The sequence below is a fragment of the Taudactylus pleione genome, unplaced genomic scaffold (genome assembly GCF_031769625.1).
Source record: "Taudactylus pleione unplaced genomic scaffold, aTauple2 ptg000454l, whole genome shotgun sequence".
Taxonomy (NCBI): domain Eukaryota; kingdom Metazoa; phylum Chordata; class Amphibia; order Anura; family Myobatrachidae; genus Taudactylus; species Taudactylus pleione.
Window position 1 is genome coordinate 4855311 of NW_028284856.1, and position 25561 is coordinate 4880871.

Here is a 25561-nt window from a genome sequence, read left to right on the forward strand (position 1 = left end):
CCTCCTATATACGGGAGGGTCCTTAGGCCGCAGCACAGATAATGGTTTTCAATGTTCTTTATATACTTTCTGTGGCAAAAGCATTATCATTGAAAATGTCTCTATTGTGCCAATGTTTTTTTTTACTGTTGTATTGTTTATGTTTTATGTATCACTGACAATACCTGTTTATTGTTTGTCACACTTCAGAATCAATAAAAAAATGGAGAGCCACGGTTCCACAGCACAAACAACCTGTGACTCTCCAACTGTAGTACAAAGCACTTTCTAAACTTCCAGCACACCTCACAGTGCAGTGATTACATCAGAAATGCTATTTAGTCGCTGTAATGTGAGCTCTGCAGGAAATTGAAAAAGTGATTTGTGTCCTTTGCATTTATCTCCCAGAGATGTACTTTTCTGTTCTGTCTTTAAGCAGATTGCACAAGCAGCATGCGATTTGAGCCATCTCATCTACCAAAAATACTCTTTGATTTTTGACAATTGATGCCTTTAAATGTGAATACAGAAAACTGACATTAACACATTGCCATGTTCTCTGCTTTGCAATCAAATTCATTATGAGACATGTATCTTGTGATCTCTTTTATTCTGCATCTGATATGTGGTTTTCCATTTATAAATGACCTTAATATATTTCATGGTCCTGAAACTACACTGCAAAACATAAAATAAGATGCAGTGTTGTTAAATTGGACTTCTATACATCCTGGCTCAAGGATTTAGGAGAAGAAACATGGTAGATATATTCTTAATTGTCATATTCAAGAAGAGAGTAATAAATTGGTATTTACCACACCACTGCATTCCACCAATAATAGCCTATTGAATATATATAAAGGGGATACATACTTTCCATATCTTCCCAGATCAACTGTTGGCAATACTAAGCAGTGTGATTTTGCCATGCAGTATATGAAAATACATATCATATTCATATCAAGGTGTTTTTTAGGTAATAGAATTTACACACTGCTAGAACAATTAGAGACATTAATGCAAATAGTTGGTTGGGTATGATATCCTGGCGGTGGCCAATCACGAGGGTCACAATACCGGCAGCGGAATCCCGATGGTCACAATGCTGGCAGCGGAATCCCGATGGTCACAATACCGGCAGTGGAATCCCTATGGTCACAATACTGGCAGCGGAATCCCGATGGTCACAATACCGGCAGCAGAATCCCGATGGTCACAATACCGGCAGCGGAATCCCGATGGTCACAATACTGGCAGCGGAATCCCGATGGTCACAATACCGGCAGCGGAATCCCGATGGCCACAATACCGGCAGCGGAATCCCGATGGTCACAATACTGGCAGCGGAATCCCGATGGTCACAATACCGGCAGCGGAATCCCGATGGTCACAATACCGGCAGCAGAATCCTGATGGTCACAATACTGGCAGCGGAATCCCGATGGTCACAATACCGGCAGCGGAATCCCGATGGTCAAAATCCTGATGAATTTTGCTGAGTATTCTAACAATGTATTCAAATAATGTATTTGCACTCCTTGCATTGCAACATGGATTGTCCAGGTACAGAGTTACTTGCTCTATCTTACTCAGGTCCAGAGAGTGAGAGACAGCCCCTAATGACCCCATGAAGATGCCCTGATGTAGTCACAGTAGCTAGGAAGGAGCCAGGGGAGGCACAGCTATCAGGAATTTAATAAAAACAAACAATCATTGGAACACCATGCTGCTGATAATGCTTAAGGTAGCTGCAATACAAATCTCTCGTCCATGATCCTCCTGCCCTTTCCAGCACATCCCAGTGGCCGGGCCCCAGCCAACTGCAGGACAGCAGCAGTGGGGGTTATGATAACACTGCTGAGATGCAGAGGGCAGAAGTGAGAAGCAGGGAGTTGTGGTGAGATGTAGAAGCCTGTGGTGTGATGCAGGGGCCTGTGGTAAGAAGCAGGGTGAGAAGCAGTGGCCTGTGCTGAGATGCAGGGGTCTGTGGTGACATGGAGTAGTTTTATTCATAGGTGGTCCAACAACAGTTCTGATGTAAGGAGATATACCATAGTTTTATAGATACAGAAGTTATAATATTTTATTTATTTACCTCCAGGAAAATATCTGTGGATTGGTCTTAAATGAGCCACACAGTTCTTCATTAGATGGTTCCACGTATGTTGGAAATTCCTTTGGCGGTTGCTTTAAATCTGCTAAACAAAGTTTTCTCTCAAGACCCTTGTGAACACAACAACTTTCAATTCCAGAGTGTTTAGGAAATGGAGACTTTGGATCGCAGGATTTTTCTGACAATGAAGATGCCTTAAAATAAAAATAGTAGTCTGTAATTCCAACAATATAAGACAGCATCATGGTATCATTTTCTATATATTTCCCACAATTATTACTGTAATTGGAGAAAATTAAATGAAATGATGACCCGGTAGTGCAAATAACACAAATTCTATGACTTTTTTAACATTAAAGTCGAAAAATTTAATTGTGAAGTCGAAGACTACTTTTCTATTGTTGTCATGGACAAAACCATTTGGTAGCATGGGGTCACTTAGTGAAGAAGGGTAACAATGCTACAAGTACTGTCGCAATCCTTCTTGCTATGGCAAGCTTCCCATTCCATTGCACACGTGTGACGCGCAAAGCTGGATGACGCATGCCTAGATGGATCGAGACTGGCCAGTGAAGTCTTAAAGCCTTACAATTGCCAGCCAGTATCTTTGGGTAGCAGAATGTCACTCAGCCTCCTTAATGAGGGTCTAATAATAAAAGCAGCAATAGTGGGTTCTCTATCATTGCGATGTGTCCTATCACTGCCTATTAGATAAAAGACTCCAAAAGACAGTACTGTTTGGATTCAGGAATGGCAAAGCTCAAGGTTAGTGCAAATATACTGAAAATGTAATAACAACTATTACAGGGAACTGAGGTCTTCAAACAACCCCAGGCGACATCTCCATACGCAGACAGGAAGCAAAACTTAATACTGGCATAGTTTCAAACAGAGAATTGTGGTATTGGACAACAAGGGCAGAGCTGCGCTGACACGATTCACAGTGCCAACCCCCTCGCACCTACTGTACCACCTGAGCCTCCCTTTGTGGCATAAACATTCAGCAAGTATGATTCTAAAGTGTATTCCTCTGTAAAAATAAATCTGGTTCTAGTTTTCTGTTCCTGTAGATAATAGCACAAAATAGAATACAAATGACATAGAAATACTACAGAAGTGGAAAGCTGGATACAAGCAATAGCTACTATAAATGAGATGATTTTTGCTGGCAAGGAGCATTATTCACTTCTTCATAAAGGACCAAAGATACCATTCTGTTATTTCTTTCTAAATAGGATGAAGTTATACCTGAGTGCTGAGCAACCCCTTGTACTATAAGGCCATCCATAAAATTGCAATACTGCAACATCGACAGGCATCAATGACAGCAAATGTCATCTCTAATACAGTAGAATAGGCACAAGGGATTCAATATATAATTTCCACCTGACTATGGAATGCACGGATTGGTCATGCCTGACCTGATTTGTCATGGCTTAACCTTACATTTATACTTCTTCCTTTCAAGTGGTATAAAAATGGTGTTATTTTAAGCTGTCTATAGAACGAAAACTTTTATTAAAACATGTTTACTTATTGGCAAACTGAAAAAGAAATAAGTATTCATTGGAACCATCAATGCATTGTTCAGAATGGATGGAGCTTATAAGTTTACCTTATTGTCGTAACAAAGAGCAGAGGCACTTTCAGAACAGCATGTTTCTGCCAGCGAGACTATGGCTGTCACTATGTGATCTATTTCTTCAAAAGTAGCATTGGAATACTTCCTGCTGTTCATGATGACCGCTCTGAAAGAGAACACAGTATTTCAATAGATTTATTCCTGGACTCAGGATAATAATAATAATAATAATAATAATAATAATAATAATAAAAAAGGGAACATATAATACAAATGTACAGTATGTCCACTACCTACACAGAAATAGGGAACAGACACTGCACAGTCTCATTTATAATATAATGTCAGTGATACATGTTTCAGCTATTATTCAGAAGTTCATCAAACTCAGGGCCTGATTCAGCATGGATCACTATTCTGCTTATATGCACGGAATGCAGTTGCTAATATCAGCGGTGATATGCAAATGTTTGCATTCACATTGCGATCACATCCTAACATAAGGACGCCCACTTCCCCTTACTCACATCCGTATACTTGGGCAACATAGAGAAATAATCGGTAACTTCGAGTAACATCGGACCCATACACACAGTTAAGGCAAGTCAGACCTCACTCAGGAATTGCTTACTTCAGCGCACACTATGAGGCCTCAGGCTGCATATAATTTAGCGGTGGATAATTTAGGCACGCCCCAGCATCGCCGTCCCAACACACTGGCACGCCTGCATTAGCCCGACCACCCCCCCGTCACCATCCACAAATGGCACTTCCTTCAATCATTCTGCCATGGGGCTGGGTATCCTCTGCAGTAGCATTCCCGATCGCATGCAGTATGCAACAAACGGCCGATTGCCTGCATATAAGCAACTGCGATCCTTGCTGAATCAGGCACTCAGTGTGTTTGTAATTAGTGGAACAAAATATACCACAGAAAAATGTTATACAAGACAGCAGTCAGACAGTTGACTGCATCGAATAACAAATTACACACTTTGCTATACAGTGACCGGCTATCTGGATCAGATTTTATGAGAGAAGTATAAAGCCTTTGGAGACTTTCTAACTGTCATTTCTTAGATTATGCTAGATAATTGACAGTTAGAGGCTGATTGGTTGATTTGGGATGATGTAGTCAGCATCCTGCCATGCGAGATGCAGACAGGCGAAATATCGGCGCTGAAATCCCGACAGCGTCGGGATCCCAGCACCAGAATCCCGACCGCTGGCATCCTGAAGGTAAGTATTGGGCTTTAGGAGTAGGGTTAGGTTTAGGGTGCAGGAGGGGGAGGTTAGGTTTAGGCACCGGGGAGCGAGTATTTGGTTTTGGGTGTGGGGAGGGGGATGTTAGGTTTAGGCACTATGGGGGGGAGGTTCAGGTTAGGCACCGGAGAGGGAGGGTTAAGGGTTAGTCTTACCATCTATTCTTATGGGTGTCGACATCCCGACTGCCGGGATCTCATACCCAACCTGGTTTGGCCAACTTCTACATTTTATCTCTCTCCAATGCTTGATACATCTCCCCCTTTTGTCAGATATTGTTTGCAACTGGCAGAAAATGCTGTCATGCAATGATGCTCAAATCCTATCCAGATACAACCTGTTCATCCAGAAATGCCCAGCTGCAAGGAATTACTATTAGCTGGGTGTTTCTTCCCCCATAATATAATTCATTATCTGTTTTACTGGTTCTGGTACCCAAAACAAAGCATGAAATGACTTCAGTGTTTAATGAGCTAAGTAAGTTTTACACCATGGAGTTTGTCTATTTTTATCTACTATCACTATTTGGCTACAGGAACAGCCCAAAATGCTCCTTATTATTGAATAAGGATTTTTACTTTATTTTCATCTTCTCTTTAGTGTTCTGTAATTTGTTTAACCTCTGCTATAGAATAAAGGGGTCTATTTACTAAGCAGTGTTAGGAGACAGAGTGAAAAGTGATAAGGTGCCAGCCAATCAGTTCCCAACTGTCATTTTTGAAACACAGCCTGTGAGATGACAGTTGGGAGCTGATTGGCTGGCACCTAATCACTTTCTTATCACTTTACACTCTGTCTCCTAACACTGCTTAGTAAATAGACCCCAAAATAAGAAATGTACAAACTTGTATGTTTTAGCTGTTGATACAAATCTTGAGTGTAAATGTTACACACTTTTTACTCTGTAGCTATTGAATACGTCTGAGTTCCTAATTGTAAACATCACTCAATGTTTCCCTTTATGTGGTAATGAGTTATTTACACAGCAAAGAAGGTTACAATGCATAATTACTGACAAAAGCTGTCATCTAGAACAGCTGCGGATTTATTAAGCTGTTTACATATCTAATAATAAGACAAAGTGCACTGTTCAATGAATAGAAAAGCTTTTTTTTTTAGGGTGGGATAAGTGATTCATCACATCTACAGTATTCAAGAAACAGATTCTTCAATTATATTTGTTTCTCAAGCTACTATATGTAACTAAGCATGTAAACATACAGGGCAGAGAATTTATCTTTTCCAAGCATGTTATATTCTTGGCACACTTTGTTCCGTTCGTACGGTTTACCTAAAATGAAGGAAAAAATAACATTAATGATTAAAACAGTGCATGAACTAAATTGATAATTCATAGTTTGATTTCATTACTACACCGGTAAAAGCATTTTTGCACAACCAATTATATAATACACAGCATTAGTTATATTATAGCCTTTATTCAAAATAAACGGCCTAGCTATTTTGTAAGTTTATGAGAATAATATTGTATGGAATCAATGGATGATACAGTATATGGATATATAGTAAATATTACTTTTGTTATTATTTTCTTAGGACCTAAATTGAGGTAGATACAGTGGCGGGCTGGGCCGGGGGGGCAGGGTGCCATGTGCCCCCCGGGCCGCAGCGTCATGCGGGCCGGGGTGCAGACCTTGTCACTGTGACACAGACTGCACCGCGCGTGTAGCGCTGACCGGACGGAGTTCGGTCAGCGCTACACAGCACAAACACACAGCCGCCGGCTCCGGCAGCTGTGTGTTTGCTTTAGCAGCTGATGAGAGTCAGACAGACTGTCATCGGCTGCTGCTCCCACTGCCAGAGCCGGACATCTTCCGGCTCCCGCAGTGGGTAATGGAAGTGACGCGTCACTCCCATGACGCCTCACTCCCATAATGCAAAGCGGCGGATGGAGGAGCTGATCTCGGCGGCGGGAGCAGGAGCGGGTGTCAGGTAAGTGTGTTTTTTTTTTATTGTTTCATTATGTCTCTACTGCGGGGGGGGGCTACAGGGAGCACTACAAGGGGGGACGACAGGCAGCACTACAGGGGGGAATACTACTGGGGGCACTACAAGGGGGGGACTACTGGGAGCACTACAGGGGGGGAATACTACTGGGGGCACTACAAGGGGGGGACTCCTGGGAGCACTACAAGGGGGGACTGCTGGGAGCACTACAAGGGGGGGACTACTGGGAGCACTACAGGGGGGGAATACTACTGGGGGCACTACAAGGGGGGGAATACTACTGGGGGCACTACAAGGGTGGGAATACTACTACTGGGGGCACTACAAGGGGAGGACTACTACTACTGGGGGCACTACAAGCAGGGGGAATACTACTACTGGGGGCACTACAAGGGGGGAATACTACTGGGGCACTACAAGGGGGGGAATACTACTACTGGGGGCACTACAAGGGGGGGAATACTACTACTGGGGGCACTACAAGGGGGGGACTACTACTACTGGGGGCACTACAAGTTGGGGACTACTACTACTGGGGGCACTACAAGGGGGGGACTACTACTGGGGGCACCACAAGGGGAGGGGACTACTACTAGGGGCATTGCATAGGGGGGATGGTACTACTACTAGGGGCACTACATAGGGGGGAGGGGACTACCACTGGGGGCACTGCATCGAGGGACCACTGCTGGGGGCTCTATATAAAGGGCAATAGTGGGGGTACTGCATAGGGGGAAGACTACAACTGGGGCCACTATTTAAGGGGCACTGCATAAGGGTTACCACTACTGGGGGCACTATATAAGGGGCTTACTACTGGGGGCACAAGGGGCACTGCATAGGGGGATCACTACTGGGGGCACTACTCAAGGCCTGCATAAGGGCGTCCTCCTGTGGCACAGGGTGGCACTGCATATGGGCACTACGACAGGGGGCTGCCCCATATCTTTATTTTTACCTTGCATTAATCCCATATGGACCCGCCTCCTCCCTAGAACACTTGAGGGGGGGGGCCGTAGCACGCACGTTCTTTCGGGCACCCTGGCTACACGCTACTCCTCTGCCAGGGCGGCCTGCATGCATTTGCCCCCCAGGCTAAAAGTTGCCAGCCAGCCCCTGGGTAGATATATACACTGGCACTTGTTTTACACTCATGGCATCACTAATACCCCTTTCACATTGGAATGCCTGGTTGCACCCGGGATTTTGTTCACATGTCCATCCCGTGTGCGACCCAGCTGAGACCCCTTTCAGACTGGCGGCCTGACCCGGCAATTATGCTGTGTCAATGACATCACCGCCATCACATGTTAAGCTGGCGCTTGGAGATGAGGTGAACGGGACCCGGGTCACCCATTCACACTGCATCACGAGCTTGGTTGAACCAGTGTTCAACCCTTCTCATGACCAGGGTTGAAATGCCAGGTCGCTCAACCTGGCTCATTTCAACCTGTCCCTTTCACACTGCACAGTAACTCGAGTTGCTGTGCGTTCACATGCAATAACCCGGGTTATTGCTTGTAGTGTGAAAGGGGTATAATTCAGTCATCACAACTTCAAACAACTGTGAACATATTGCTTCTTGATCGCTATAGTGAATGGGATGTTAGCAATGTTGTTTCCTGAACACTTTGGGCCTGATTCAGAGCCGGACGCTATTTGCGGTGGTTCGTTCAGAAAAAAGGGGTGGCTATTCAAATGAACCATTCGCTGTCTGCGGTCTGTTCACGCCTCTAGGTCTGAACGAGCGAACAAAACTTGTGGTCGTTTTTTGGGAAACTACGCCCCCTGGCCGCTCGCATCCGACGTCATGTCCGCTATTTATTAGATTAATCGAGTACATCGAACAGGGTATGAACTGCTCGCTATTCTTGTGGTTGGTTTTTGCTACCACAAATTTGCGAGCAGTTCTGGCTAAAAAAAACCCAGTGACGTGGTCAATGACGCTGCTGTTTTAAATATGCACACCCATAAAACGCCTGTTTTGACCTTTAAGCACGCCTGCGTTCTGATTTCCACTCCCCGTTTTCAAGCATCTTCCCCTGTTACCACCCACATACGCCTCATCCTGTCACTCAAATTAACAGGCATTCGCTATTTTGCGAGCACATGAATTTCGGCCGCACTGACTGGTTTGCGCATACGTATAACGATCCGTACGCATGCGCAGTTTGGCAAACATCGCTCGGAGCGAATGAGCTGCGAGCGATGAGGGCCTTTGTTATTTGTTTATTATTATTTATTAATGTCCATTTTTCTAGTGCTGTGTTAAATACGCTGCGCAGAGTGCATTTAATCAACAGTCCTTGCCACTATTGGAATTTACAGTTGAAAAAAAAGACTTTTCAGGCCACGGTAATACTGGATGGAAGCAGTAAGAGAGACTTAGGGCTCGATTCAGACCCGCTCGCTAGATGCATATGCAAATTTTGGCAAGGCAAGTGATCGCACGGCAAGGCATTAGCACGCCCACTATGTCTTAGCGTGCGATCGCATTGTGTATGCAGATGCCCACCAGCCTGTCTTAAGATGCCCACTTGTGCACGTCATCTCCAGGAAGTGTATGCAACCATCGGTACATCGAGTACCATCGGAAGTGAACGCAGCGCTTGTGGCTGACCATACCCTACTTCAAGCACTACGAGTGCTTCAGTGTGTAAAGCAACCAAGTGACGTGTATTGTGACACTGTCTCTTAATTATGCACGCCTCTGAAACGGCGTTAAGACGCTCAGGCACGCCTGCGTTCGCACCTCCATTTTCCCGTTTCTGGTGGCCAGCCCCTGTCACCACCCATAAACGGCTTCTCCTGTCACTCATTCAGCCGAGCAGTCTATGCGCAGCGAGCGTATGCTTCCCAATCACACGCACTGGTTCGCGCACCGCGATGCGTACGCATGCGCAGATTGCAGAAACAAAGAAAAAATTATTTTATTAATAAAGCACTTTTCTTTCTCCACCTGTTATCTAGCTGTTTTTGCAAGATATATGGGCATGTTGGTTTTTGGGTCTTTACAAATTGGCTTCATGTTCCCTACTACACAAGCTCATACACATACAGAGTTTTTTTTTATCAGTGGTGGTTGAGTGGCTGTGTTAATGCTCATCTCTGCAGTACAGAAAACAATTGTCGCACTATTTACCAATCCCGTGCTCCAAATAAACCCCTAAATGGAGGTTAAATTCTCCCTCTCCCAGCAGCCTTAAGCTGGGCATCCACTATACAATTTTCTGTCTGATATCTGTCCAATCTGGCTGGTTGGAATGAAAACCTGGTAATGTATGGGAGCAAATGACAGTCGATCATATGGTTTTAAACACTGAAAAAAGGACAAAAAAAAATTGTTCAAATTGGTTAAATTTGTGTGTTTTAAACAATTTGTCTGAACAACCATTTTTGGCTATTTTCCAGTGTTTGTGAGCAAATCAATGATTGTCATTTGCTCCCATACATTACCAGGTTTTCATTCCAACCAGCCAGATTGGACAGATACAGTATCTGACAGAAAATTGTATAGTGGATGGCCAGCTTTACACTGCCAACTAATCATTCACAAAATATGCACATGTATAGCTGTTGGCCACACATGCGAACAGATTTGACCCAGAGTGGTTCCAGCAAAGCCTCTCTGGCTATTCTGGTCCACCCATTATTGGGTATGAATATGCCATCCTGGATGGAAATTTATATTTTCGTTAATTGTTAAATAGACTCAGACAGCCATCGGCATAGGAACAGCGGTAAGAGGAGCAAAATAGGTCTCTGATTTCTCAACTTCAAGAATAGACCTAACAAACACTCAGCTCAACAATCCGTGTTCATGGTTTATTTAGTGTTTGTGAAATTGACAGTGTGCTCAGAAATCCCACTTCCTATAGAGATCCATGAACTCTGGGCCTGATTCAGACTCGGTCGCAAGCGCTGAGCGCTCGCAACCGGGTCGATGTTTTCCCACTGGGTATGCGCACGACGGAGCCGGCTCCATCGTGCGCATGCGCGAGACCCGGCTAGCGACGGGTGCTCCATCGTTCCGGGTCTCGCACCAAAGGGGGTGAGCTGTCGATGGTGATTGACAGCTCGCCCCATTTGGTAGGCGTGGCCGGGGGGTGGATTCACAAACTGAGGCGTTCCCAAGCCATTGATGTCAGTGGGAGAGCTTCCGGCTCTAGTAGAGCCAGACGCTCTCTGGGGCTTGCGGCCATGAGACCCTACCACAAGGGTCTCATCGCAAGCCTGATGGTCGCGATGGTCTTGACCATCGCGACCATCAACCTGGCTGCTCGCTATAGCTGTGGGTGGTCACCCACAGCTATGCGAGCGGCCAGGAGGCCGCTCCAAAAACCCCCCAAAAAACGCCCTGATTCAGAGTGAGCGCTCTGTCAGAGCGTCCGTCTCTGAATCAGGCCCTCTGTGCACAATGGTCCATGCAGCTTACGCTGGAGACACCAGGGGTACAAACAGTGTATATAACCTCACAAACGAGTTGCATACATATGTCACTACCTCCAAATAGTTATACTGTAGTTTTGTTATTGGATTTTTTTCTAGACTCTGAAAAGCTGATTTCTTCTATATTCAATAGAGGGAGCTATTGCTTTGGTTGAATAGATGAAAAAGCTTCTATATTGAATTTAAAAACAGTATATACTCATAAAATGTGTAATATACATTAAATGTTTTAGAACCATTTAATAAATTAATAATTTCACTATAATTATATGCTTAATTTCTGTAAATATATATACAGTACCAATATATTTCCTAAAGACATTAAATATGTATTCTTGTTAAATTTAGATGCTACCAATGCATTCTAGAGGCAACATTTTTAGGCATGACGTTTTTCCAATTACAACATAAGCATGGAATTAATTTTTAGTTTGCAGACTTCCTTCTTAAAGGGATCACTACATACAGTAGAATTACTATTTATTTTTAAAAACAATTTTCCACAAGAAACTGAACACTAAGCCAAGAATATAAAAGAATCCAGTATGAAACAAATTTCATAAATTTATTGTAGTCCTAGAAATAAAGGTGAACATTCTGATATAAATAGTAGAGATGTGCGGGTTCCGATTCCTGGAATCCGAACACACACACGAAATTAGGGGTTTTGAGTCAAACCAAGGCCCGGCTCTGGTATTCTCACCAACTTTGGTTCCCAAAATGAGGCAAAACCGCCATCTTCCCAGTGTCAGATCTTGCGTGTTTTGGATTCGATAAAAGTCCCTCCCTTGTGATCATGTGCACCATTGCACACAGCATGCCGTAGAGTTAGGCAGCGGGGCTGTGGGCTGCTACACTAATGGAGCGTACACACGGTCAGATTTGTCAGACTTGTCAGATTTGTCAGATGAACGACTGAACGATTGAACGATTTGAACGATTGAACGATTTTTCACTGCATTAAAATGAATGGAATCGTCCAAGTCTGACTGCAAACCCATCAGATGTCAGATATCGTTATCTGACAAACGGGAACGCGCATCGTTGATCGTCCATCGTTCAGGCATGTCAGATATGAACGATTTTCCTTCAGATATGAACGACTGAACGATTTTTAAATCGTTATCGTCCATATCTGAAGAAAAAATCTGATCGTGTGTATGCACCATAAGACTGGGTCAGTGAAGGGCTGTGGGTTGCAAGCACTACTGTGGAACTACTGCTGTGGCTGTGTCATACTGTGAAGGGATGTGGAGTGCAGGGCAGCACTACTGTGGCACTACTGCTGTGTGCTGTGATTGTGTCAGACTGTGAAGGGCTTTGGGGTGCAGTGCAGCACTACTGTGGCACTACTGCTGTGGCTGTGTCATACTGTGAAGGGATGTGGGGTGCAGTGCAGCACTACTGTGGCACTACTGCTGTGGCTGTGTCATACTGTGAAGGGCTTTGGGGTGCAGTGCAGCACTACTGTGGCACTACTGCTGTGGCTGTGTCATACTGTGAAGGGATGTGGGGTGCAGTGCAGCACTACTGTGGCACTACTGCTGTGGCTGTGTCATACTGTGAAGGGCTTTGGGGTGCAGTGCAGCACTACTGTGGCACTACTGCTGTGTGCTGTGATTGTGTCAGACTGTGAAGGGCTTTGGGGTGCAGCACAGTGAGGCACTGTGTTGGTCATTGCAGGCACCGTGTTAAAAAAATGCAAAGCAATGTGTAAAAATGTAAAAAATAAAAATAAAACTTGAGTGTTGTTGGGGTTGAGGCATTGTTTTGTAAAAAAATAATAACGTTCAATAGGTGCCAGTGTGCCACCATTAATATAAGCACTGGGAGTCGCAAAAATGCATGTAAAAAAATAAAAATAAAATTACGTGTGTGTTGTTCAGGTTCACACATTGTGTTGTAAAATAATAATGTACATTAGGTGCCAGTGTGGTACTAATAATGGGAGCACTGTGATTTGCAGTGTGGTGGAAAAATAAAAAAAGTTAATGAAACTTGGGTGTAGGCAGTGGCCCTGTATTAAAAAATAACGATCAATAGGGGCAGTGCCACCGTCCATTACTCAAAGCCCTGTGAGTCGATATGGATCATGATCATTCGATAGAAGAGCAGGAGCCACAACCCAGTACTACTGTTTTGCTGTGGCTGCTGACAGTCATGATAGTACTTCAACATCTACTAAAGGTGGTCCAGGGGATACAAGGTTTAAGAAACAGCACCTGAAATCTAAATATTTCACAATGTTAAAGAAAACATCACCTCTAATAAAAAGGAAAAAATCCTTCAATTGTAGATAGATTATATCATCAACAAGAAAAAAAAAATGTCAGTGTTAGACGTAAAAGTTCTATAAGTGTCAAATCTGGCACAGTATGCGATGGATTGTCCTGTAAAAAATTCTTAACTGCCAACAGTCCATGTTTGTGATGAATCACTGTATACAAATGAAAGACATCTATCGTGCAAAGCCAACACTGTTCAGGTAAAGGAAGTAGATCTATTAATTTCTTCAAAAGACTGGTGTATCCCAAAGAAAGCAAGGATGATTTTGGATACACAGTTGAAATAAAGTATCCAAATAAACTGCCACTGGTTGGAATAAAGACCCCCTGGCTGAGATGATATTTCTGCTTGGGGGTCTCTTCAAGTTTTTTTGGATCTTGGGCAAAGTATAGAACAACAGCATGACAGGGCATACCAGTACCGATGCTTATTTCAACTTATCAGAGATTACTCCAGGATCGATTGCAGGTTGTAATAATTAAATTAATTCCTGCTTAGAGAGAGTGGATGGATCTTTAGAAAGTGTTCTGTAGACAGCACTATCTTCTATCTGTCTGTAAGCTTCAATCTTGTAGTCTTTCAGGTTTTGTAATACAAGACCTTTATCCAGCGGGCAGAAGACAATGGATTCATTCATTGACAGTCTCTTTAGAGCTAAATATTGCATTTTAGACATATTCGGGTAGACGTTTGATGGTTGTGAGTGCACATTTGAAATTTCTTTATCAAGTGATTAATGTTTTTATAGAAGCATTAGAGGACACTGGATGGAATGTGAATTTGGGTTGTAATTTACTAAGTTGTAGAGGTATAGACTCATCCTTTTGAATTGAATAAAGTGTAGATTTATAAAAATGTTTCTTGCTTTTTAAGCTGTCTTTGCAGCTGAATCAATTAAATTTGCCACTGCATGTGGTCAAATAAACCGTAGGTACAAAAGAGAGGCCTTTCTGGAGTACTTGTTTTTTAATGTAAGACAACTCATAGGAAGCTAGATTGAACATTACTTCTTGCGGGGGGGGGGGGGTCTTCCTCCATGTCCTCTGCCTCTGACCACCACATCATGTGTGCCTCCTGGGGGGTCCTGGTTGTTACCCCTAAAGGGTGTCCCTGTGATGATGATGGTACCTGGGAATCAATTTGTTCATTGTCACTATTGGGCGATGCTAATTCATTACATGAGCCGGTCTTGTATTGTGCTCTTCAGAAGCCTTTTAGACTCTCTAGGTGCTCCCAACTTTCCAGCTATACACCGTATGGTTCTCGTAATCGAGTTCTACTTTCTTCAATTTCTCTTGCTTGAATTTAATAAGCTCACGTTTCAAAACTTGCACCTTATTGCACTTAAAAGTGGCTCCAGTGAACAACCAGTGGCCAGGCATATCTGCGAAGCTTCCCATAACCTGGCCACTTTGAAATACAGGATGATTGAGCATATTCCACCTTTAAGACATGGTGGGGAAAGATCTAATGATGGTTGTTACCTCCTGAATGAAGAGCTCAGACATGGCTCTTCCCTTTGAAGGGCCGTGTCTGAGCATTTATTGGCTGAGAGAGGTCAGCCCCCACCTCTCTCACCCAATGAACAGCTCCCACCATTAAAGTCAATGGTGAGAGACGCAGGGTTAATTAAAGTGATTCTTCGGGAGCTGTTCATTGGTTGAGAGAGGTAGGGGCTGACCTCTCTCAGCCAATGAATGCTCAGACACAGCCCTACAAAGGGAAGAGCCACGTCTAAGTTTTTAATTTGGTAGGTAACAACCATCATGGTTGTTACCTGTTATCTGGCTTGGGTTTTCACGTTTTTTTTATTTTACGAAGACCTGGGATGCCTACAGGGAGAAGTGGACCAGTCAGGTGAGTATGTGTGAGTGTGTATGTATGTATGTATGTATGTATTAAAACTATACTGTCCGGGTGTGTGTATAGTGTTTATTTAAACATTTCTTTACAGGTGAACTACAGGTTCCAGTGGGTCCTTAATGCCCTGCATGCTGGTACTTGTGGTTCCCAAGTACCAGCATGCAGGGGAGGCTTCCTGGGACCTGCAGTTCTACTCATAAAGACAATATTTACACTTATCTTCTTTACACTATCAACCTGCCACCCACAGGTGGTGGGGATATACTCGGGCTATCAGCCTAGGTCTGTGGTGCCCTGGCAAGGGGGACCCCATTTTTTGGGGGTCCCCAACTAACAGGGATCCCCAGCCTGGGCTGACTAGCACTCAAGAGTAATGTTTTGGCTGGGGAACCCGGTGATAGGGTTTCCCTGTCTGTGACATTACCCCCACAAGAAAGGGTCCGGTGCTGGTTGTTGAAATTACAGGGGAACCCTACCTATTTTTTCCCCTGTAATTCCTGAACCAGGACCGGATCTGAGCCTGGTGATGGTTGTGCTAAGTACAGGGATATTCTATTCAATTTTTTCCCTGTACTTACACAACCAGGACTGGCTATGAAAAGTCCGAGGCTGGTTGTGTATTTAGGGGGGAAGCCCATTTCATTTTTTTTCTAAAATTAACACTTGACAAGCATTTTACAGTTAGATACATGCATGCAACTCACTGATGTGTGCATGTATCTGTATCAAAACTAACTGCTCATGCTAAAATCGAAAGCATAAAGCAGGTCTATTCATTTGGGAATTTGAAGTTCGATTTGAAGTTCAATTTTGTGTTTGATTTCAAATCAAATAATAGTAAATAGGGATTTATGTGTTGGTCTATGTAAAAGTACTGATGTTTTTCTGATGTTCAATTTTGAGTGGGATTTGAGTGAAATTCGGTTTTATGTTCGATTTGACATTCGAATTTGCCATTAGGAAATCTCCAAAGGCAAAATCGAATATGAAATCACACTAGAATAAAAATCGAACCTTAGTAAATATAGCCCTTTGACTCGGAGGCGTGGCCTAGCTGGCAGACTGGACAGACGTGGCTTTGTGCAGCTCCTGCCTTACCTGCCTGCCTTCATTGGGAAAAGCCTGCTTCCTGGCAGTTTGAACTGATCCTTTTCATACACCTCTAAGTGCCTGGACCACCATGGTCCACTCCCTGAGCCCAAGAGTGAATTTGAGCCCCAGCCCTGACTGAGGCCTAATTCTTCACCTGTAGCCGCGGTTTCGAGTTTGGGGAAGCCATGGACCAACAGCTGTGCTCCTGTCGCAGCCACCACCGCTGACTTCGGCTTCATCCTGGGTCATGCCGCTGCCTCCCCTGTGGGAATCCTCCTGTTGGAGGCTCCCTTACTGCCTTTTGTGGACTCCTGAACACCACTCTATAGAGTGCTACACTCCTGTCATGGCCGCCGCTGCTGACCCCTGCCGCTTCCCGAGAGATGCCGCTATCTTCCTCCGTGGCGGCCTTCCTGGTGGAGACTGCCCCACTGCATCCTTTGGACCCCTTGAAGCGGTCCTACAAGGTGCCACAAATCGCGCAGGTCTGCCATCTTGGCCCTCTATACACAGCCTCCAGCCCCCACTACAACCTACAATCTACAAAACTCCTGCCCTTCCACACTCACCTTAGGTGTGGGTGGCTTTTTCCAGGAAAATGCTTGCCTTTGGAAATCCGCAATGCTCTTAGTAAAATGCTCTCATCTAACATCCAATCATCCTTTAAAAAGTGTAGAAGTTGTTTTTATTAATGGGGGAACAAACCAGGAAGACTTTTGGCTAGAGCGCTGTGAGCCCAGCGAGCATCTGGTTTTATACACACTTTTATATACACTTAAGGATAGTCAGGGAACATCCCATGTTGAGACCTCCAAACTGGCTTCTTGTTTTTCATCACTATTATTCTACCCTCAATATCCTGCCTGACCTCGTCTAGTCCCCTGACATTACAAGTAGTTCTAGATTATTTCTCTTCTATCTCCTTCCCTACTATATCCTCTTCAGATTAACTCTCTTTGGAAGCTCCGTTTTCTATGCAAGAAATAGAGCTAGCTGTAGCTTGTTCCCCTATGGGCAAAAGCCCTGGACCTGATGGCCTAACCATAGCCAACTACTAAACTTTTCAAGACTAACTAGCCCCTATGATGTTGAATGCTTTTAACAACATCTCTGCGGACTCTCGATTCTCTATGCAGTTTTTAGAAGCACACATTTCAGTAATTCCCAAAACAGGTAAGGACCCCTTCCTGTGCCCAAGATACAGACCCATTTCATTATTGACCATGGACCTTAAACTATACGCCAAATTAATAGCCAATAGGCTAAACCCCCTCCTTCCTCAGTTAATCCACAATGAGCAAGTTGGATTTGTCAAGGGTCGTGAGGCACTTGATAACACCACGAAAGTACTCAGCCTGGTACATTTTGCTACTTCTCAGTCGAAGACCCCAATTATCCTACTCTCAAGTGATGTAGAAAAAGCATTTGAAAGAATCAACTGGTCTTTTATGAGGTCTGTGCTTGTCCATATGGGATTGGGTCCTCTAGCCCTTCATATGATTCTAACCCTATATTCCTATCCTTCAGCGAGGGTCAATGGTGAGTTATCTGGTCCTTTGCCATAAACAATGGCACATGACAAGGTTGCCCTTTGTCGCCATTGATTTTCATCCTTTGCATGGAAGCATTAGCAAGATCTATTCGAGCCAACCCTCATATTTCTGGGATTATGGCAGGTGACCAGGAGCATAAACTAGCTCTATTCGCAGACAACCTACTAGCTATCGTATCCCACCCAGTGACATCTTTGCCTCACTTAATGCGTGAATTTGATAATTTTGGACAATTGTCCAATTTCAAGATTCATTTCTCAAAATCTTTGGCTTTGAACTTGTCCACTCACGCCTCCATAGTATTAGGTTTAAAGTCAGCATTCCATTTCCCTTGGCATTCCTCACATATCACCTATTTAGGGGTTTAGAATTGCTAAAAACTTATCGCAACTTTTTGCCACTAGTTTTTCCCCCCTCCTCTACTCCATTTGAATGGATTATTCCCATTGGCACTTCAAGCACCTTTCTTGGTTGGGGAAAATTAATGTGGTGAAAATGAATACGCTTCCTAAATTGCTTTACCTCTTTCAGTCTCTACGCATTCAGATTCCAGATTCCTGGTTTTGTTCACTAAATTTTGTAATCCAACAATTTATCTGGTCCAGGAAAAAACCTCGGATCAGACGTGATCTTTTAGTACGACCAAAACAATTGGGCGGAGTACAACTTCCAGACATCAAATCATGCTATCATGCTATCTTCTTAATTGAATCCTTGAGTGGACTGGATATAGAGCAATGTGTCGCTCTCAAAGGTTGCTTCATGAATCTCCCACCTGATATTTTACCTTGGGTTCCTTCTATTCCTAAATTAGATGTTCCTCATCTGACAATATCTCCCTCTCTCTCTATCTCTATAAGTCCTTAATACATCTATCCCATATTTCTTCACGCCTTGGCCCTCTTACTTTATTTCTGGCTAACCCTGATTTTCTCCCTGGTTTTATTCTTACATATTTCCCTACTTAGGTGTGGGAAGGCCTTTTTAGAACTGGCCAGCTGGTGACTACGTCAGGTGTTAAATCATTTACTGAACTCCAGGAAAATTGGTCAATCCCATACTCTGATTTCTGGAAGTACCTACAGGTTCGCCACTTTCTGACTGCAGCAAATATACTTAAAATCTCTAAAAGAGACCTCACTCCCTTTGAGAGACTTTGCATCTTACCAACTTCTCCCTCCCACACAATTTCTGCCATATACCAGATTCTCCTAACCAACCCTTCCTCTCCCATCCCCCATTGGGCTAAAAAATGGGAACTAGATTTGGGTATTTCCCTCACGGAGCAGGAGTGGCAAACTATATTTCTCAAAATTCATTGTAGCTCATTTTACGCAACAATCAAAGGACTCATTATAAGATTTTAATGAAATGGTACATACACCATACTTTACTTCATGCCATGTTCCCAACAAAATCTAACACTTGTTGGAGATGTCTCAAAGCCCCAGGATTACTACAGCATATAAGGTGGGATTTCCCATCAGTTATCTAAATTTTGGTTAGAGGTTACCTCCATTTCACAACAAATTTTAGGCACCCCTTTCCCCACGGATCCAGCTTTCTGGTTACTTAACCACTCCAATACCTCACTGGGATCCTACAAAAAGTCCTTGTTTCGCAATCTGAGTAATGCTGCTAGAGAAGTCATCCCAACTTATTGGAATTCCTGCAACCCCCACCCGTAAAGACTGGTTCCAAAGAATTGACCACTATTTGTCATGGAAGACCTTTTGGTCTTTTCTACCAATAGACCTTCTATTTTCACTAATACTTGGTTTTCGTGGCTAGAGTATACAACTTCTGCAGAATTTAAAACTATATGTCTTCAAATGTTTGTATAATATGCCTTCCTTATTTTTGGCTAAAGTCTATATACTAATACAAGATGACCCTTCCCTGTCCCCCCATATCTGATACTCCTTCTGTTCATTTATTTTCCTTTATTCTGTCTTCCTTTTGTGCTTCAATATAATTAATGTTTTTTCTATATATTTGTAATACTGGATTCCAATATGTATACATTTGAATACGGATTTGTTGGTGTTTCTATGCATTTGTATATCTGTATTCTCTTTGAAACCCTTAATAAAAACAGATTGCACACACATACCCCTTAGACTCAATACCCTTATTCCCTAGGGATTGAATGACGATTTTGGATTAAAGTGGTTGAGGGAAAATATGTTCTTTATATTTGTGTATTAATACTATTTATAGGCTATGAGCTAAATTTTTGCATTATAAGGGGATTATAACAATACCATTATGTAATTTGATATTGTCAATTGTTTGGACTAGCGTCTTATTTTTAAATCTAGTGCCATACTGATGCTTATATAGCTTGATGTATATAGTTTAGATCTAAACTCTGCTGTTTTATACAAACGCCTAGGTTGTATATGTAACTATGGTACTGTTAGTTATTATCTGTGCTGCTTATACGTTCACTTGATTTTTATATTATGTCTATTTTTTTAGTGTTGTGATGATTACAGGGAAACTTGCCGGTGACTCACAGATATAAGCATTTGATGCGTCCAGAGTGATGAAGTCACTGTAGTAGTGCCACTGTCTGGATGGGAGGTCCCACTACCGGCATTTGCTGCTCACTTGGTGGATTGGATTTATATTGTAATTTATACTGATGATAGTGCCATTAAAAAAGGGCCAATGAAATGTTGATTATTATTACGCAGTTGCCAGTGTGATGTTATTCATGCTAGGAGTACCGCATTGACAAGGCATATATATACAATATATTACTGTATATGGGGCATACATTTTAATTGTATTTTTACTCAGCGTTTAGGATGTCACTTGATCATGTTAGCTTCATTCAATATTAATCAAGTATGTTGATAAACTGGATGAGAAAAGTGGTCATACAGTACTTGCGGATCCTCTTAAGTATCATTTAAAATGCTTAAATATAGTAGTAAGATGAAGTGGAACATTTACAGAAATTCAGTCTAATTTTTAAATATTTCTGAACATCAGCACATGCCTATGGAGGATATAGAGTAGAGAGTTGGTTCCCATGGAAACAGTAAAAGATAGACGAGATACCCATTTTGTTAACAAAAATATGTGGAGTCATTGTTTAATGAATTACAGAGATAAGAGAGAAGTTGTTGATTAATTGGACAAATTAAACAAATTGTTTGAACTAATGATTGTTGTCATTATAATTATCATCAGTACTGTCAGTGTTGTTATTATAATATACAAGCACACTTGAGATATCAACTAAAGACCAAGCAAGAAGTTCATTAAGATTTCAAATGTTTAATGTGTTCAGTTAATGTGAACCAAACTGATAAGCCTAAAAAATAAATGATAGATCTATAGTAATGTAGCATGTACAAGTATAAAATACACCCTATGAAAATTAGGCATTATAGAGTCACAGGTAGTTGGTTCTGATCACATTGGTGCAGTGTAAATTCTGATGTACTATTGCAGGGTAAAGCTGAGCCTTGTCTCCCACATTTGGTTTGGAGTTTGCATTCTGGCCCTGATTCAGAGCCGGACGCTCTGACCAGAGCACTCGCTCTGAATCAGGGCCGTCCTATTTAAATTTGGAGCGGCCTTTTGGACGCTCGCATAGCTGTGGGTTACCACCTGCAGCTTATGCGAGCGTCCATGATGATGGTCGCGATGGTCAAAACCATCGCGACCATCGGGCTTGCGATGAGACCCTGCGGAAGGGTCTTGCTGCCGCAAGCCCTGGAGTGATTTTGGCTCTATCAGAGCCAAAATCACTCCCACTGACATCACTAGTGATGTCAGTGGGGCTGGATCCGGACGGTAGGCGTTCCCATGGGAACGCCTCCGTCTGGCAGCCACGCCCACCAAAGGGGGCGTGCTGTCAATCACCATCGACAGCACGGCCCCTTTGGTGCGAGACCCAGAGCGACAGCGTCGCTATCCGGGTCTCATGCATGCGCATGACGGAGCGCCCTCCGTCGCGCGCATGCGCATTTGGGTACCATCGACCCGCGAGCGGGTCTGAATGAGACCCTCTGTACTATATGCTATTTTAGTCATGTCCTATTACTGTGGCAATTTGTGTCTGTAACTACAGTAAGAAATTGAGAGTATTCCTTTTATGAAAGGGGTTGTAGGGATTTCCAACATACAAACATATTGAAATGATTAAAATTAACCAGTATTGCTAAGATGCTGGTAATTTAATGAGAAGCTATTTATGCACCTTGGTACAACAACTTTGTACAAAGAAAAGCAATGCAATTTGATCTTAGAAACAACATACTTGGATGATACTGAAGACTAGATATTTTCCGATAATGTGGCTGGATACATGGAGTTAAGAAGGTAAGAAGCAGCTACTGTATATGGATACACTTTCATGGACTAATGCTGGGCATACATTATGCAATTATTGGCCCGATCCACAGATTATCGGTGGATCAGGATGAAAATTGCATAGTGTATGACCATGACTAATTATTGTGTGATATGAGTAGTGCTTCTGTCCTGCCTCCATCCTCACTGCATTCAGGTAACTGAGCCAGCAGTCTCTAGGACCTGCCAGAGCTCAGCAGGATGCCTAAACTCCAATAGGCGCTACTGCGGTTTCGCGCCCTTTTCTCTTCAGCATTTCATGCTTATGGACATGCCCTCTTAGACTCCCATTTCTACAGAGCCATATAGAGCCGGCAGAGTACCGTAAGTTCACTAAGTCACCACTAATACCATAAAGCGGTATAGCACCACTAATCATGAGGGTGTTTGTCATCATACTGCCAAGCACACTACAACACCCAGCAAAATACCCTCATGCACCTAGCTGCTCTATACAATTAATATACCAGTTCACCCCTGTGTCTCTATGCTACATGTTGTTTCTGTTGAAGCCAAGAGAGTGCTACTGCTCAGTTTACATATGGGCTCCTAAGGGGAGGCATCATTCCCTTTACAAGTTGGCTACCTTCCTACTTCAGTGCATGCATGGCACCGGAATCGGTATGAAATACCAACATTTGTGATCCTGGCGGTCAGAATCCTGATGCCGGGATCATGACCAGGGTAACATACCGACACTCGGTGGTTATGCTAACCCAACCCCTCTCCCTACCCTAACTGTAACCCTCCCTCTTTGGTGCCTAACCCTATCCTCCCCCCTAGTGCCTGAACCTAACCTCCCCCTCCTCACACCCTAAACCTAACTCTCTGCCCTTAGTGCCTAACCCTAACCCTCCCCCTAGTGCCTAACCCTAACACCTAAACCTAACCCTCACCCTCCCCACCCCGTTACCTTCAGCATCCCGGCGGTCAGGATGCTGGCGCTGGGATTCTGACTGGCATCGGTATTCTGGTGCCGGCAATGTAAGTGTTGGCATTCCAACCGCAGGAATGTCGAATGCATACCCATGCTACCATCTTGTCACTGTGTTAGAGTGCCACAGTAGAACATGGATGTGTTCCATGGATATGTTAAAACTTAGCTCAGAGAGACCCTGCAATACTGCATCCACTTTGTTGTTCACCACTTGCATCCTGCACCTGTACCGCTTCCAACATACAGTCCCCGGCTGGTGGTCTGTATACTCTGCTCAAGTCCCACTTTAAGATGAGAGTACATGCATAACTGTGAGTATGGTTGTCCATTTAAGTTACTGCTATATACTCTACTGGTTAAGTACTGGGCTCTTCAGTAACTTCAGGGTATCCTCTGGTACAGTATGTACATTTACTCTTCTATACCATCTGCAACAGTACACACATATTCCAGCAGTTTCTACCTACTTAAATAAACCTAAGACTTGGTTAATCTGTACCGCATGTGGACTAACTGCCACCTGCACAACATACTTACCACCATTGTTTTCCAACTGACTCCAGGCACGTCTTCCACTGTGACATACAGTACTGCTAACAGGCTACAGGCGCAGTCCAGCAATCACAAGTGTGTATCCAGCAACCATTAATGTGTGCATTCCAAAGAGCACACAGTTCTGTGAATTAGCAGCTCCACCATTTTGTGAGTGACAGCAATATCACTCTGTGAGAGTGCTGATTCTGCAGTTTACCACAGGGTGTGATGGCATACCATATCTGTATTGCGCAAGGAACATGTCCATTAAGGCATCAGCCTTAATGATTGGAATTTCATTGCTTTTTTGAGTTTGAGTGGCAGAAACTCAGTAGTCTTTTGTGAAATTTCAGATTATGTCTAATGAAGCCTTAATGGGACATGTGAAACCTTCAGGTTTTTTGTTTATGAAATGTAATAGTTTTGTTTACAATTATTAGCCATATCAATCATGTGTGCCTCAATTATAATCCTAATGTACTCTAGTATAAACCACCTAGCGCACTCATATACCCCAGTACCCCATGTCATATCAATCATATGTGCCTCAGTTATAATACATAATTTGCCCCGGTATAGACCTCCTAGCTCACTCATGTACCCCAAGTATAATTCCTGTATGAGCAGTCATGATGTATATTTGATACTATGCCTGCACACACTATGCTGGGCGGTGAATGTGGGTAGGATGGGATTGATAGGAATGCACATTAATGTCTCACAAAGAGGCCATGTATGCCATATATCAGCAGCAACTTCTACACACCTAGCAACACACCAGCAATGTACAGCCGCACAATACACACAGAGAATATAATATATACATGCTTTTCTCCGTCCTTCTCCTGTTACCGAGTGCCCAAGCATGACTGACACAATAAATAAATAAAGCTGCACAAATTCAGGACAGTTGAATGCGCTGCATGCTAGGTCCTCTGGGAGTTGTAGTTCCTGCATGCTGCTTAGAAATGGCTTCAACTAAGCAACACTTCCTTCGCGTAGCTACATTACCCATCGAACCTGAGACACTGACAGTGGCAACCAGCTCAGCGCTCCGGTCCCACCCTCTGTCACCACGCTGCTTCAGGAGAATATCCCCTGACACTACCACCAGCTACAGGTGGGTACCAGCGACTGAGCCACCACCGCCAGTAGTGCAGGTGACCTGCTGCTGCTTCTATATGCAGCACCATGTGTAAAATGAGGAGGATAGCATTCCTGTGTAGTTACATTACACATAGCAGAGAGGGCAGCACTGGCACAGAGCAGGGGGGCACACATGGCAGTGCCCAGTGCTGGTCTCTCCTATGTACCATATGAGAAGACAGGACATGTACTAGATATATTAGCAGGTGTATATGACATATATATGAGGTGACAGGACAGGATTATTCCCTTATAATAAAGCACTTTTGCATTTTCTGCTGACTTTCCTCCTCTGAATAAATTACTGACGTCATGATCACACGCTTTATCAGACTCCTCTGGCACCTCTCGAAGCAGAGGATTAAACTCATAAATGTGAGCGGTGCAAGGGTTTATTACTTTGATAATGTGCCCACACTAACCCCAAA

The 25561-nt window shown here is 43.4% G+C and overlaps 1 protein-coding gene across 1 annotated transcript in view; it reads right to left on the reverse strand.

Annotated features, from left to right (window-relative positions):
* The window catches only part of GC (GC vitamin D binding protein), a 167275-nt gene that overhangs the window by 52010 nt on the left and 89704 nt on the right, over positions 1-25561 (reverse strand). Inside the window, exons 2-4 of the mRNA XM_088448241.1 lie at positions 6159-6228; positions 3708-3840; positions 2075-2286 (exon numbers count right to left, since the gene is read on the reverse strand). Of these exons, the coding sequence (XP_088304367.1) occupies positions 2075-2286; positions 3708-3840; positions 6159-6228 (415 nt within the window). The remainder of the gene's footprint in view (positions 1-2074; positions 2287-3707; positions 3841-6158; positions 6229-25561) is intronic.